Source organism: Calliphora vicina, chromosome 3 (assembly GCF_958450345.1).
Source record: "Calliphora vicina chromosome 3, idCalVici1.1, whole genome shotgun sequence".
Classification (NCBI taxonomy): domain Eukaryota; kingdom Metazoa; phylum Arthropoda; class Insecta; order Diptera; family Calliphoridae; genus Calliphora; species Calliphora vicina.
In genome coordinates, this window is record NC_088782.1 from 93175740 (window position 1) to 93193101 (window position 17362).

Below are 17362 nucleotides of genomic sequence, written 5' to 3' on the forward strand. Positions count from 1 at the left end.
GGTAGCAATAAAAGAAGTCAAAAATAAAAATATTCAGCCAAAAAAGTATATTGTGTGTTGTTGTTGTTAATGATCGGCTTTTTTGTTACACACACAGAAAATAGGATCTTCCTGTTAGCAACACGAACATCTGAGACGACTAAAAACGAATAATTCTTTCAAACACTCTCAAAACAAAAACAACACACAGTGTTTAATTCTGTAAATTTTGGTGTTATGACTGGAGATTTTCTTTTTTGACTACTTCTATTGCTACCTCAACTGCTGCTTCAACTGCTACTTTACTGCTACTTCTAAATAATAACAAGTAAGAGTGCTATATTCGGCTATGCCGAATCTTATATACCCTTCACCTTTGTTGTGGATGCATTATTATTTTTTATAATTAGTATATAGGTATGTATGTACATTGCCCACTTTCAGCGTACAGCATCCTAAATTTATCAAGAACACAAAAAACAACAACGCCAAACGAAACAGAACACCGAAAGAAAAAACAAAATACGCAAGGCAATGAAACCAACACACATCCAAACATACGTTTAATTGAATAAAAAACAACAACAACGCCAAAAGAAACAACACACAAAAGAAAAACAACAAAAAAACCAACACACAACCAAACAAAAGTTTAGTTGTATAAAAAACAACAACAACGCCAAAAGAAACAAAACACAAAAAAAAACAAAAATACGAAAAGCTGCACATCCAACCATACGTTTTGTTGCTTTTTTGTCAAGGCATGCAATACATTGTGTTTTTTGATGAAATTTTCAGAGGTTGTCTCGGATTTTTGCTCATATCTCCGTTATTTATGGACGGATTTTGCTGATTTTAAATAGCAAAATTCTCGAAAGTATGTCTGACAGAATTGTTGAAGATTTGGATCCCGGAGATATCTGGGGCCTTCAGAAAATTGATTTCAACAGACAGACAGACAGACGGACAGACAGACAGACAGACAGACGGACATGGCTTAATCGACTCCGCTATCTATAAGGATCCAGAATATATATACTTTATAGGGTCGGAAATGAAAAATGTAGAAATTACAAACGGAATGACAAACTTATATATACCCTTCTCACGAAGCTGAAGGGTATAAAAATTAAAACTCGATATAGAGCAGTAGCATTGATTTGTTACTACTCCATTTACAGTTCATGTTTTATTACTACTGCTCTGTTAAGAGTTTTATATTTTGAAGGTAGCAGTAGTTTTTAAAAAAACAAGAAAACGAAAAAAGACAAAAGCTACTGCTACATACACTTTTTTGAAGCAGTAGTTGTAGCAATAGTTAAAAATTTGTTAGTTATCGTAGCTTTTTAAACACTGCTATTATCATGTTCTCAACCGAAAAATACATGTAAATTAAATATGTCAGTTTTATACTCACTAAACATGATTCTTGGATGTTCGAACAAATACATAACTTTACTTTGACATTTGAAATAAAATGCAAAAAAATATGTTAAAGTGCAAAAAAAAGAAATTTCGGTTAATCGGCACAAATTAATCGGTTTATTTGTTATTTGAAAATCGCCAATTTTGAATTATTCGAACAGTTAACCGACAAAAATTAACCGTTAATCGGTTAACCGATTGAATACTCTAATATATAATTCTTCTGTACGTGTGTTAGTAACAGAACTCCTCCTTAACGGCTGGGCCGATTTCGATGAAATTGTTTGTGTGTGTTCGAGTGGGTGCCCGAATGGTTTACATTCACAATTGACCTATATAGGTACAATGGGCGTGGCACCTCCCATACGAAGTAAACATTTATTAATAGCTACCGAGCTAAGCCGGTCAGCTAGTTTACTTATAAAAACTAAAAATATACAGATACGAGTATAAGAACCACATTTAGGAATCAAGTTCTCCATGATACATTAACAATGATTAGAAAAATTTAAGGATCTTAAGAATATTAAAGGATAGAATTTTTGAAGAACATTGATTTCAATATTTGTTTCTGAAATATTGAAGCAAATAATTGTATCGAAATAGCAAAATCCTCCTCATTAATTCTTGAAATTTTAAAGTCCTTCAAAAAGGACAAACGATGACGATATGACGAATTGATTATATAATCCTATTAATTAGAGCCAGTACTTTCATATTAATATGGTGCGGTTCGTGTGTTAAAATAAACGGTAAGTCCGATTTGTCAAGTTTAAGTTTTGAACTTGGACCTCATGGGCCCACAAGGGTTCTCAAAGTAGGACACCTCGGGTATGTTACATTTTTAAACCCATCCTATTTCTTCGTTTGAGTTCCGATTTCAAAAACATTACACATATAGAATCTCCTCATCGAACACTCTCAATTATCTCTTATAACTAATTGCTATTCGCATTTTAAAATTAAATTTTCAACATTTTTACCCACCCTACTCCAGATTTTTGATAATATCGGATCCAAATATTTCCCGATTTTCTACAATTTTCCTTTATTAGAGTAATAACACACGTATGTGTCAAATAGAAAAAGAATTGTTTAAAGATAATGTCTAAGTTCAAATTTAGAACATAAACTTTAAATTTTAACAAAATTTAGACCTATAAAAATTGGAGTTACCCGGAAATTACCATAACTTTTAGTTTTTGTATATGAGCGCAACAATTTTTATCCAGTCTAGAGGATTTTACTATTCTGAATAGGCAAACAGAACATCTTGTTATCTACACTATATTTCATCGGAGGTGTTTTTGATTGTTCCTTCAGAATAGCCTTGAGAAGAATATACTAGCACCAATAATAATATCTTGGTTATGTATTAAACCACCCGCTCTAAATATATTATTTGATTTTGAGAGATTATTCCCTACCAGGGACTAACTAAATCCAGCCAAAAATATTCGCCAATAAATTATTTTATATGTCGTTGACATCAGCACTTCTCCAGATAATCTAAACTTATTTTGCATTGTCTATCATTGAAGCTGAATTCCGAAAGCCATATCGGTTTTATAACTGTTTTGTACAAAAGCACTTTGTATTCCAAGTCTAGATAAGACCGTGGGCCAATTAGCCAATGCATTTGATCTGACTTTAATTTTATTTGTGTAACCTTGGCTTCAATAAGGTGGGTCCATGTTAAACGGCAATCAAAATGTATACCGAGATATCTGAAATTTTGATATTGTTTATCTACTATTTAATAAAACTTTTACCACAAAATTATGCTTTCCACAGAAAGGAAAATAAATTTAATTCCATATCTTGAAAATGTGCCATCATCACAATATACTATTTAGCATATATGTATTGGAACCATATGGTTCTAAAAACAGAAGTTATTGAGAGATAAATTTGTTTGGTCTTGCACTTTATTTCGCGTGTAGTGTATTTTTTTATTGTATTATTTCTGTATTACAAAATCTATGTTATAAATTCTCTCAAAAAAAACCAAATAATAAGTAAATAAATAAAGCAAATCAAATCAATCTATGTACTAACTTACAATTTTTGATGATATGCCAACATGGTGTCTTCTTCTGTATTCTGTATGTGTTCTTTTAAAGGTAATTACAGTTGTCTACAAGTTGAATTAACATTTACCCGTGATCGTGCGTATTATTTTACAACCGTTTTCATACCTGGCATTATATTGGTGACTTCATCGTTTATTACCTTCTGGCTGGAATGGAACGCAGTGCCAGCCAGAGTTATGATCGGTACGTAGAATACAACTTTCTTCCTTCCTTAAAAAATAAAAAAATAAAAAACTATACATACTACATATATTTTGTTTTCTCTCTCTCTTTACTTATATTGTAAATGTAGCAACTAGATATAAATACATTAACTGTTTAAAGCAAAAGTATCTGTGTAAAAACAATATGAAAATATCTTTCATAAATAGTTTATAGTTGTCGTTATATCGTACTTATTCGTTATCAATCTATTGTCTTTCCCTCTTATGTACATACAAAAAAAAAATAAAAAATAAAACAAATAGAATCAAAAGGAAACACTTAAAAAATAATTGATATGTATTTACATCCGCTCCCTCGGATGCTGGACTGAGTTTTAGGTTAAAAGTTTTGTTTTTAACTTCTTGTGTCTAACAAAAATAAAATAAAACAACAAAACAACAATAGTTAAATGTTTCGATTGTTTCATTGTCTATCATTCTATTAGCAACAACAAAATCTATAGTTTTAACAAAATGTGTCAGTGTTTTTGAGGTTTTTACTATTAGAGTAAGAAAAAGTTTGTTTTCGTTCTTGTAATTTATTTAACAGCAGTTCAAGTACAAGCTCTTTGAAAACTCAGTAGAAACTTTTTTTGTTGTTATTTTGTCTAGTTTTCACATTTATCTCATTATTTAATTGTATTTTATTCCAATTACTTGATGTTTGATTTTATCTGCACCATGCATGACCTTATTCCACTGCACACAATCACTCACTCACTCACGCTCACGTTCACATTCAGTCATATTTATAATTCCACTCACTGGCAAATACACAATTACACACAATTACATATGATAACTGTAATAATAGTAATAAAATTAATACATACATACATATATTATTCCAATAAAGGCATTAATTACAGTAGTTTACAAAGTTTTTGTTCATGATGTAAAACATACTCGTATATGGGTTTGTTATTTTAGGCCGTCTGATAATTCCGTTTAAATTCTGCACAGTGTGGTTGATGGGTAGAAAAAGGGGCTATGAAACTGTCTCTTCTAAACTGCTGGTCCAGAGGACGTAGTAGGCTTTTCGAAAATTAAATGTGTAACAACCCTATTAGAATACAAGGTGAAATGAAGTGAAGGGTATCAAAGTTGACCACCTTTAGTTTGCAAAACTTTGTAGAGCTCTCAATTTGTATAAATAAGGGCAGATATTAAATGAATTTTCGTTGTAAAGCAAATAGGACAATAAAATAAATCCTGTTTATTTCACTAAGTTATCTCTCATATACTTTAAAAGATATTTAGCTTTCAATTTTGAAATTTTCGATCTTAACCTTGACTTCATTTTATTTTTCGCAAATAAGTATCTTTCACAAAAGTTGTAAAAAAAATGTGTCTGAAAACATTATTTTATTTCTAATAAACTACAAACTAGCATGAAAAAATATTTTCCAAAATCACAATTTCGTGAAAAATAATCAAATTCAAAATTTTGAAATTCATATGAAAAATAAAAAATACATTTGACAAAAATTAAAAACAATTTTTTTTTAATTATAATAAATCTATTTATTGCGATAGATCTACCAGTTAACTGTTCTCAAAAACATTGACAGTGAAGCAGATTTTGAGAAAATAGTCAAATTTTTAGTATCATTTTATTGATTTGCATAAAAATTATACTCAAATTTTGTTTGTTCAATAAAAGCATAACAATCTTTTTTAAATTTCATTAATTTTGATCATACCTTAAATGAGCATTTTTAATAATCTTTCAAATCCAACATAAAATATTAAAAAAAATTAAAAATTTATTATTTTCACTACGCTTAAGTATGCTATCAAAATTATATGTATGGAATGTACAGTGGCGACCAGCTAGTTAGGAACAAATGTTTGATTTTTTATCGACTGAATTTTAAGTGGGATAGTACAAAATTAAATTTAGTATTCATATTTTTAGTTGCTCAAAATTTTTTTCAAAAATCGGTACAACATATATGAACAAAGATATGTTGTGATACGTTGACCTGCCACAGCGAACATCCGCTGTTAACCCTCTAATACTTAAGCATGTCTCAAGGCACTCATCGCAAAATGCCAATAAATGCAAATATAACTGATATATCATTTCAAAAACTTTGAAAGCTTTTTAAAATAATTTAAGTGCGCTTTTCAGCAACTGTTACATGAGTTTTTTAAATACAAAATCAGTTATATTTGCATTTATTGGCATTTTGCGATGATTGCCTTGGGTATGCTTGGGCATTAGAGGGTTAATAACATGATATGGCAGAAACTTTGGTCTGAATATTTTCTAATAATAAAAATATAATTATGGGGGATTTCACGTCAAGTGAACCAAGTTTTAAAATCGATGTCTTCCGATGATTTGCACCAAGGTTAGACATATTGGATAGTAATTCAGACACATTTTGGCCAAACATGTGATTTTTCTCATCCATGTAACTTATTACCTATTGTTCTTAGCAAAATGTGTCCCAAATAGTTTAGATGGTTATTACTTCAATCTTTCGAAATCAAAAATAAATAAAGCTTAGATATTTTCCTTGAGGACCTATTTGGTCGCTTAGTGGGATGCAAATACGATTTCTATCAAAAAAATGTTTTGTAACTCAAAACATGTAATTTTTGACTTTTTTTGCAAAATCAAAAACTTTGTTGACTTTTTTTTCGAAATGAGACCTCTTTTTAATTTTTTTTGTGTTTCAATTATAGAACCCTAGCAATAATATCGGACGACAACTTTACTCAAATTTTGGTTATACCAACGCACAGTGGGGAACAATCAAAATTTTTTGGAAATAAATCTGGCATTTCTAAACGGCTGATCGTTATAAAATTTTGCGCGGTCATAACCAAGTTATTAAAATAGGACCTACATACTCTTCAGGGCTGCACTATGGGTGCTCAAAATAGGGTACCTTCGACAAGTAAAATTTTTAAACATGTGCCATTTAAAGCGCTCGGCTAGGTCTGGAAAAAACATGCTTGCGTGTTTTAGAAACTCAATAAATATGTAAATATGTTTTTTTCTACGTAAAGATACCTTACAGAAAAACTTAAAATTGTTATATGTTCTTAAAGAAAGTTTTTTTTTGCCCAAAAAACAGCAAAAATCTATTATTTTTTAATTTTTAAATTGAAAATCGTTTATTTTTGGAACCATAATTGATATTGCTCTGCAATCTTTTGCATATTATTGGTAATTCACTTGCCTAACTAACAAATTCGAGTCCATTCGGTCCAAAAGAACGACCTATATTTTTAAAAAAGCGGACCAAGGTCTGGCAAAATTTTAAAATTGAAATTTTGAAATGCCTATAACTCGGAAATTATATGGGATAAATAGCACACATATTTTTTCAAGACCTAGCCGAGCGCTTTCCCAAAATATAAAAATCTTTGAAATATGATGGGAAAAAACGGCACATGTTTCAAAATTTTACATGTCGAAGGTACCATTTTTATATCCTATATTAATAACTTAAACTCGAATACTCCTTGGCTACGCCCGCGTCAAATTTTAAATGCCAGATTTATTTCCATAAATCTTAAGGTAGGGTCACACATGACAAATATTTGACGAAAAAGACGTAACCACTAAATAAAATACATTTGAATTCTTTTATTTATTTCGAAAACTTATTTTACTTAGGATGATTCAAAACAAAAAAAAAAATTAGCAAATATTTGCCAGGTGTGAGTGACCCTACTTTTATGGAGATGAAAATAATGTTGGAATGAGTGAAATTTGTTCTTGCTCTTTCCTAATGGTCGGTGGAACTTTTACTAACTCGAAAAGGTTTCACTTGTAAACGTATTTCTAAACTTCAACTGCACGGAATATTGTAGGATTAAAAATAATTTTTGTTAAAAGTGTACATTTGTTAACAAAATTTAAAATAATTTGTATGAAAAACTGAAGGCTTTTATAGTGATTATCAGAGGTTATACAAAGTATATTGCGATCAGAAACTACTTGTGCATAAAGACTTAAAAAATACTTTATACGTATGGAAGAAATTATATCCCCTAAAGCCTTATGCCCAAAATATGTCCGTTCATATAAAGTAATACATAAAAGCGACAAGGTTTTCAAACTGCAAATAGGATCAAAAACTGAAAACATTTCAATCGATCATCTTAAACCAAATTACAACTATCTCAAAAGATGCAAGGCCTGTTAAAATTATATCATTTAAGTCTGATTAAACTAGGAAGGGGGTAATGTGGTATTATAAAACAAATTTTAATTTTATATTATATTGTTTTTATTTCTTTTAAATTTGTCTAGTAACTTTAGATTTTTATTTTAATTATAATTTTTTAAAATAAAATTTGATTGTTGTTAATTTTGAAACTATTTGAGTGGGACTTATTTTATTTTATTTGTGTATTACCCCACAGTATGTCAATGAAAGGGAATATAAACGCATACAATGCTTTCGCTTTGACTGCGACTGACAGCTGCAGTTAAATACATGTCCAATCAGAACAGCCAACTTCAGTGGAAAATACAAAGGATGGGTTATTTTTAACTTTGAAGTATGTAATTTATGATAAAAATGTATTGCTAGCGGACTAATTGAGTTACATTTGTTTCACCACTGCGTAGCTGTCAATTGCAGTTGAAGCTAAAGTATTGTATGTGTTTGGGCCAGGATACCTGCTGCCAGTGTTGTTAATTTAGAGCTTTTCGAGCTACATTAAGCAGTTTTGAATTACTATATACTCAAAACTTCTATTAAATAAGTTGGGAACAATCAAATTAGAATACAAGATCTGTGAATCCCGAAAAATCGTGGAATTGGAATCCCTAGTATGTATTTAGTGTTGTTATTAAATTTAAGTTTTTCGATTTTCGGCGTTCTTCTTCATGTAAATACTGACAGTCTAATTCATAAAACTTTAAAACAGAAAAATATTAATTTATTAACTACTTAAGTATAAAGTAGTTAATAAATTGATATTTTTCCATTAATTTTTTTTAAATTTTAGGCTTCATAAAAAAATAGTTATGAGAACATAATATTTAAGTTTAATTGTCAGAATCGCTATGTATATAAACAATTTGTAGTGCAACTTTCTCTCATAAAATAGCAAATGGTTACAGATACAATTGTCCAAATGGTAATTTATAGGGAAAGAGTGGTTATTTTACTTTATGTATATGAAATCGACTTTAAGAATAAACAAAACAAGATAGTGATGCATAAATAATATTAATAAAGTAAGTATTTGAATACTTGTTGCACTCGGCGAAGCTTTTAAAAACATTTTGTGATTGCGTTTTAATCTGTTTCAGCTGCATTTGGAAATTGAAAGTAATACGATTTAGTTTGAAGTTATTATTTTTATTATTTTACAGGTGATTAAATTTGGTTTTATTGATTTTAGATACCACAAGGCGAAAGAAAAAATTTTATATTCTTTTTAAACCACTACACAATTTTGACGTATTATGGTTCCAGTAATACAAATATGCTCCAAATTTTAAATTCTATGGAGAAGTTTTTTTAAAAAAAATTCAAGTAAAATTATAAATTTTTTTAGACGTTTCTCCGCATAATATATAGCCTTATATATATCGTTGCAATGGAAATATTTTTGAAATATCTATCATTAGATATCCATATTGTCTATATCAATGACTTAGTAATCCAGATCTACATCAAAAATAAGCAAAAAATCGATTTCGCCCGATTTTGTCGATTTTAAATAGCACCTGAGCCGAAAGAATTTCCGATATATTGATGTATGAATCATGTATATAAGTTATTTGGGTGCTACGGAAAGTTGATTTCAACATACAGATAGACAGACGGATATGGCTGTATCGACTTCGATATCTATAACGATCCCGAATATACTATATATACTTTGTGAGGTCGCAAATGAAAAATGTAGGAATTACAAACGGAATGGCAAACTTTTGGGTATTTTTTTTTTGGAATTTTGGAACGCATACCATCTATTTTTTTTATATATATATAACTATAGTTAAATATGAAATTTTGACTTGCGATTTAGTTTTGAGGTGCATTTACAAGGGGAAAAAAATATATTTTTTTTAGTTTTTGTAAAAATTTTCCCATTAAATAACTACTTTTGCAATTTAATTTAAAAGAATCAAAATGTTTACCTAATTGTCGTTCTAATAAGATATAAAACACAAAAATTGGCTAAAAATTGTTAAAGTTGTTAAAAAATCTCCAGGCCATTAACGTATCTCAGGCCACTAGAATATGAAATGTAGGAACAAAATTAACATATTTTGAGAAATATTAAAATAAAAGCTTATTTTTATTTAAAATATATCCATATTTACTTGTATGTGATTTTTTGTCTTCATAGGATACCGTTAACCTATTCGCAGGTATGACCAAAAAAAAATATTTTTTTTAATGGCAGTTTCAAAACTCCATTTTCAAATTTTTAAAAATTTTGTTAAACAAATTTCATAATTTTTTGATCATCACATGGGGATTTATTTCCAACAAAACAGGGAATAAAAATGTGAAAAAGTATGACAATTTCTCCTATAGTTTTTCCGTACCTGCAATTTAAATTTTGCGATTTTCGGGAAAAACTATTTTTTTGGCCATATTTAGGCGAATGAGCCGAATTTCCTTACTGTTATGATTTTTAAGCAAAAGCTTTTCAGAATATTGTAGTCCATGAAATTCTAAATATAGTCTAAAAGTTTTAATAAAATCGGAAAACGTGAACCCTTAAATCGAGAAGGTCAAATGTAAAATTTTTCAATATTTGGAATTTCTCATGGATAAATAGCGAAATGTTATATATTTTTATGCCGAGTTTGATGAAACTCAAGAAAAATATAACATGATGTCTAGTGTTTATAATAACAGCATAAAAACTCATATACAAGTAAATATGGATATATTTTAAGTAAAAATAAGTTTTTATTTTAATATTTCTCAAAATATGTTAATTTTGTTCCTACATTTAATAACAATTTTTTACCAATTTTTGTGTTTTATATCGATTCTTTTAAATTAAATTGCAAAAGTAGTTATTTAATGGCAAAATTTTTACAAAAACTGAAAAAATTGCATTTTTTTCCCTTGTAAATGCACCTCAAAACTAAATCGCAAGTCGGCACGGGTTGCAATCATGATAGAAAGACAAAATTTCATATTTAACTATAGTTTTATATAAATATAAAAAAATAGAGGGTATGCGTTCCAAAATTCCAAAAAAAAAATTTTTTGGGACACTCTAATACATATATAAGCCACTCTTGGTGGAGGGTATAAAAATATATTTTTTATGTGAAAATAAAAAAAATTTTTTGTTTTAAAAAAATCATGAAAAATTTATAACGGCTTAAATTGTTCAGATTTATTACTATCGTACAGCCACATGTAATAGGAACAAAATGAGATATTGATGTATAACCTCTGATTTTGCTAAAGTACTTAGTCGACATACAGTGGTGGCCAGCTATTTAAGACAAATACTTGAATTTTTTTTCATCAACTGAATTTTAAGTGCGATAGAGCCAAAACAAAAGGACCTAAGGGTATGAAATTTATTATTAATATTTCTAATTTCTCAAAAATGTTTGGAAAAATCGGTATAACATATATGGACAGAGATATGTGGAAATACGTTGACCCACCTCAGCGAACATCCGCTGTTAATAAAAATACGAAATTTGGTCCGAATATTTTATAATAATAAAAATATAATGATATAAATGTTAGAAAATATGTTTATTTAAAAAAAAAATTGGTCAAGTTGTAGAAAAATCGTATATGTTCGTGGTGAATTTGTATGAATTGGCACAGTTGAATAAAACACACTTTCCAGCAGTTAAGCAAGTAGTCAATGTATTCCTTAAAGACAGTAATTATCACAAATGTCTTATCACTTGGCTGACTCCATTTTATATATTTTGGTCATTTGACACGTGTGTGCACTTTGTAGTAAAGAGAGAAGGCAATTGGTTACTTTATGCATCCCAAGCAATCTAGCGTGAAGAAGATTTTCACTTAAGTGTCTCTAAGTAATCTGGAGTGTAGTCACTTTAAACGTTTTGTGAGTAATCCGTACAAACTGTTTTTTTACAAATTGTGTTGATATAATTCTCATACAGTTTATTTTTATTTTTGCTTAAGTATACTGATATCCCATGTAACATAGCATGAAGTCAATAGTTACTTTAGTGTCTCTTAGTAACCTATGGTGAAGTCACTTCAAACTGCACTTTATTTTACTCACCAGAAGCGTTGACTACTTTCGATCAGTTATCAGATTGTAACCAAAAGGGTTAATTGACCCCTTAGTTAGGATAGCCAAGTAGCTGATCAAGAAACCAGTTACAAAGCTAGCAAGGTAACTGACGCTATATAACCAGTATGTGAATCCAATGTGTTGCCTACTTTGGACCAGCTATTAGACAGTCCCATTGTAATCAAAAAGAGACAATTGACCCCCTGCCTAGAACATGCACGTGTTAAAATGACTAGTCACGTGGCTATTGAAGTAACTAGCTCCCACCCTAAATGATGGGAAAAATCACTAGTTCGGTACTGTCTCCTAGAACTACTGGGTTATGTGTTAAAACAGTCCTCATGCATACATATTTGTGGAAATATTTGAAAAAATTATTGAGAATTTTTGTCTTAATTACTTGGCCACCACTGTATAACAGTTTTAGACTTTAGAGCGTCGAAAAAAGATTTACAAAAAATACATATAATAAAATAAGAACAAATTTTGCAATAAATATTAATTTTTACATATGTATGTGTATGTGTAATTGTATTTGCGTCATGTCCTTGAGTACACAAACATTATTTATATCTACACTTATGAAAATATTGTACATACATACATAAACTACATAATTTTGTTACATATTGTAAGCACTTTTATTTATTTTCACCAAAATCTATGGCACAATTTATATAAACATATAAACATACATACAATCAGTACATCCATGTACCTTTGTAGAGGTATTTATCCCATTTTTTTTGCTTTTGCCAAATCCAATTGCGTTCACCTACTAAGTATAACCGTACCCACACAAACATTCACAGACATTCGAAATTCAATCAATTCACACTCATATATTGTCCAAACAAAATATTTAATATAGTCAAATATTGAAATACAATCATTGAAATGTATCAGCAACATTGAGATTAAACATAAAACAAAAACATATTCAAAATATATCAACAATATAATACTATAGTACTAAAACATACATACAACATATTGATTGTATTTTACAGTACACTGCATTTTTATTTATTGTATTTGGAAATAATATTAATCGATTTTTAATTTCTTTCTCGTGTTGCGTTTAAAATCAAAAACAAAAACAACTACAACAATGTCCAATTGATGGCTGATAAAGGTGTAACAACAATGTTGAATTTTTTCACAACATCCAACGGTTTCCGCAGCACCCTGCCAGTGGTCTCGAATCTTACAGCGATGAATGTGTGGGATGGTGTTTGTATGTGTTTCATTTACGCGTCCCTTCTGGAATTTGTTTGCGTCAATTATATGGGACGTAAGCGACCACAGCACAATGTTGTCTATCGACCCGGAGAGAATCCTGTTACACAGGTAATGTATACAACCAATCAACCAACAACAATAGCAATAACAATTATAAATTGTATGTAGAAAAACCAATCAAGTACAGTTAGTTGTTAGACTATTGATTTACTTATTTATTCATTTATTTATGTATGTGTGTGTACGACTTTATGAACTCCAATCACTCTGTGAACTGAACACATAACATACACACCCAAAGAAAAAATATATAATTGTACATGATCACCGCAATCATTTTAACATGATTACAAGTTTATTTTTTTAATATTAGGGTCATTGTAATTATATGATTGCGGCAACCATAATATTTTAAAGTAACGATTAACATGACTGCAGCAAACATATATATATATGATTGTGGTAATTAAGTATAGCCTTAATTTCACCGTACATTGCCCAAAAATTTACCATGGTTCTTCAGATTTTTGTTAAATTTTGGCACCAGAATAATTTTAATTCCCCTGTGTTAGTGAAATAATGGACCGTTTTCTTCCTTGGACCGAACAAAACGAATGTACCAAATTTTGTCGAAACATCTTCAAAATTGCGAACGAGCTAGTCGGACAAACGGACATCGTTTAATAGGCTCAGAAAGTGATACTAAGTCGATCATTATACTTTAAGATGGGTGTTAGAATAATATTTTTGGACGTAATAAACATTAACACAATCGCATAATACTCTTCCCACTATGGTAGGGTATAAAAACCGTAAGAAATTATTTCATTACATTTGCATTATGAATGTACTTTTATATTAAAATACTCCTTTGTTTTACAACAATTTAAGAACATAATAATTGTTCATATTGTTCCCGAATTAACTAAATCGGTCCACAAATTTTGTCTTTCTATCATGATTGCAACCTGTGCCGACTTGCGAATTAGTTTTGAGGTGCATTAACAAGGGGAAAAAATGCAATTTTTTCAGTTTTTGTAAAAATATTGCCATTAAGTAATTACTTTTACAATTTAATTTAAAATAATCGAAATGTGTACGTAATTGTCGTTCTAATGAGATATAAAAGACAAAAATTGGTTAAAAAATTTTAGAGTTATTAAAAATTCGCAAGGCCATTAATGTATCTCAAGCCACTAGAACATTAAATGTGAACATGAACAAAATTAACATATTTTGAGAAATATTAAAATAAAAGCTAATTTTTATTTAAAATATATCCATATTTACTTGTATATGAGTTTTTGTCTTCGTAGGATATCGTTAACCTATTCGCAGGTATGACCAAAACTCCATTTTTAAATTTTTAAAAATTTTGTTAAACAAATTTTTGAATTTTTTGATCATCACATGGGGATTTATTGACAACATAATAGGGAATAAAAATATGAAAAAAGTATGATAAAACCTCCTAAGTTTTTCCGTACCTTTTTTGGCCATATTTTGGCGAATGAGCCGAATTTTCTTACTGATAAGAATTTAAGTAAAAACTATTCAGAATATTATAGCCCAGGTAATTATACCAGATAGGTATATCTAGTCTGAAAGTTTTACTAAAATCGGAAAAACGCAAATTATTTATTAAATCCTGAATTAAAGTTTTTCACAATTAGAAATGTGAAAATAGCTCCATAGACTTTAAGTGTGTCAAATTTAAAAAAAAGTCTGAGTACTCACGAACAACAAAGTGTATTTGATATGTTTGGGGCAATCATTTTTATGAGCAATATATTATGATGTAATGATTGATCATGAATATGATTGCCACAAACATATACTCAATTACTACACATATATGATAGCTGCAATCATATGAATTGTAACTCATATAAATAATTACAGTGACTATAATTATGTAATCATGTTTGCAATGCTTGCGGAGAAACTACATTTTCTCTCTGGGTGCATAGAATAAAACAAAACAAAGCAAATAAAAAATGTTTTAATCAAACTTGAATGCCTTAAAAAAGAATATGTATTTACATGCATATCTTTTGTGTGGCATAAACAGAATTGCAAAAATAAATTTAATCAGAATCAAAAATTTCAAAACAAAAAAAAAACGGATCAAAATCGAACAATTCATAAAACAACAAAATCAATCAGTCAATCTATCTATCTTTCTCTCTCTCCCTCTATCTCGTTATATTTTCCTATATTACCCTGTATTCTTTCTATAAAACAGTCAATCAATCGATTTTACGTTTACTTCCCTTTATCATTTCGTTTTGTTTTCACTTTCATTTGATTGCATTTTATGTTTTACTCAAACGATCGTTCTTTAGAGATCACAAACAATCAATTAATTCACTTCTCTATAAAATAATATATCGTACGCTCTCTGTATCTCTATATATCTCTCTCTCTCTTTAATGTATCGTCAATTATTTAATAATAACAATATTATCTTCATATTTATAAATAATTCTCTTTTTACCTCTTAAATTTAATATAAATATTATAAAACCTATTTATAATCCTACAACTTTTTCATTTTGATTTACTATATATTTAAAACAACAACAACAACAAACCAAAGAACCAAAGTTTTATTTTATTCAAATTCCTAATAATTTTCTGTTCACTTTGCGATAAATTAATTTAAACCAAAAAAAACATTTCTAAATATTAGTAGCATTTTGTATTTTAACAATAAAACAAAAAATACAACAAACAATTATTTATGTGTTTCTATTTTACATAAATTTAAAAATATTTAAATTTATTTCAAATGTACAACAACACCAGTTCTCTCCTCTTATTATTATTATTATTGTATTTTGTTTTCTTTTTTAGTTTCCCAAAAGAAAAATTATTCGTTTTTAGTTTAAATTGTTTCATTTAAATTCATTTTGTTTGTGTTCTGATTTCTGATTGTTTGTTTTTGGTATGTGTGAAAATGTTTTCTTTTTTTTCTTTTTCGGTTTTTACTCCTTTTGTACTGCAACAATAAACAACAATAAAATAATATATTAATAATTAACTCCTTTAATTGTTTTTGCATCAATTAACCAATTAATCAATAAATCTATCAATAACAATATTTAGTTATTAACGATCTAATCAAAATTGTTATTAATGTGTTCATGTGTGTGTGTGCGTGTCTAATAAATTCTCATTTAATCCATTTGATTTTTGTTTCCCGTCTATTGTGAGTTTTTTTCTTTTTTTTTTTTTTGTTTGTAATATTTTATTAAATATTTTTGGAAAATTTTATTTTTTTTTTTTAAAGTACTTTAAATATTGTTATGATAATGTGCAAGTTGACTTCAAAATTGTCTAAATTCTTAGGTCCACTTACAGTAGTTTAGAGGACTTAGGTATGTATTTCCATTGTATATAAAATGTGATCAAGCTATAAACCAATCAATGAACTACAAACACATCAATATAAAACTATGAAATGTATGTTAACATTAAACTTATTGTAATTATATTAACAGTGCACAAAAATAATCAATGTTATTAGTTAATATCTAAAATTAATGTAAAAAAAATCTGTAAGAATCTGTGCAATTTCGGCCGACGCAATGTTGCCAGTAAATTATTTTTAAAATATATACGCTTCACAGTTATTCGTTCCCATATATTGACTCACGTATCGCCCATATATTCTAATATTTAAAAGTGTAATATTGTTAACAAAAATATTTAAAAAATTCTGAAGCTTAGATTTTCTTTAATTATAATTCTACGGATATGAATATTTCCTATTGTTTTTTTTTTAAATTCAATTAAATATAGTTGAACCTATATATATATAATTTTTCTAATGGCTATAAAACTGCTAACTGTTGCAACATGTGTATATGAATACTTGTAATTAAAGATCAACATTATTCATCCGCTCACATAGCTCATGCGAAAAATACAACTGTAACTGAGAAAAACCCCTTTGTTTACTTTTTTCTCATATTTTTTAGAAGAATTTAATTCGGAAAGATGAACATTCGTTTGATGACACTGTGCAATACTCAAAAATAACTTGGCAAATATATATTAGGTGTGTTCGCGTACTTTCCAGTAAAAAATATCCAGTAACTTTATTTTAGAGAGTAAAAATAAATTACTCTCAATCTGAAAAGTAACAAAAAAAAAGTACGCGAACAACAATTTGTAAAA

The 17362-nt window shown here is 28.6% G+C and overlaps 1 protein-coding gene across 1 annotated transcript in view; it reads left to right on the plus strand.

Moving 5' to 3' along the window:
- pHCl-1 (pH-sensitive chloride channel 1) overlaps positions 1-17362 on the plus strand; it is a 90204-nt gene that overhangs the window by 28009 nt on the left and 44833 nt on the right. The window contains exon 10 of the mRNA XM_065503171.1: positions 13074-13288. Within this exon, the coding sequence (XP_065359243.1) occupies positions 13074-13288 (215 nt within the window). The remainder of the gene's footprint in view (positions 1-13073; positions 13289-17362) is intronic.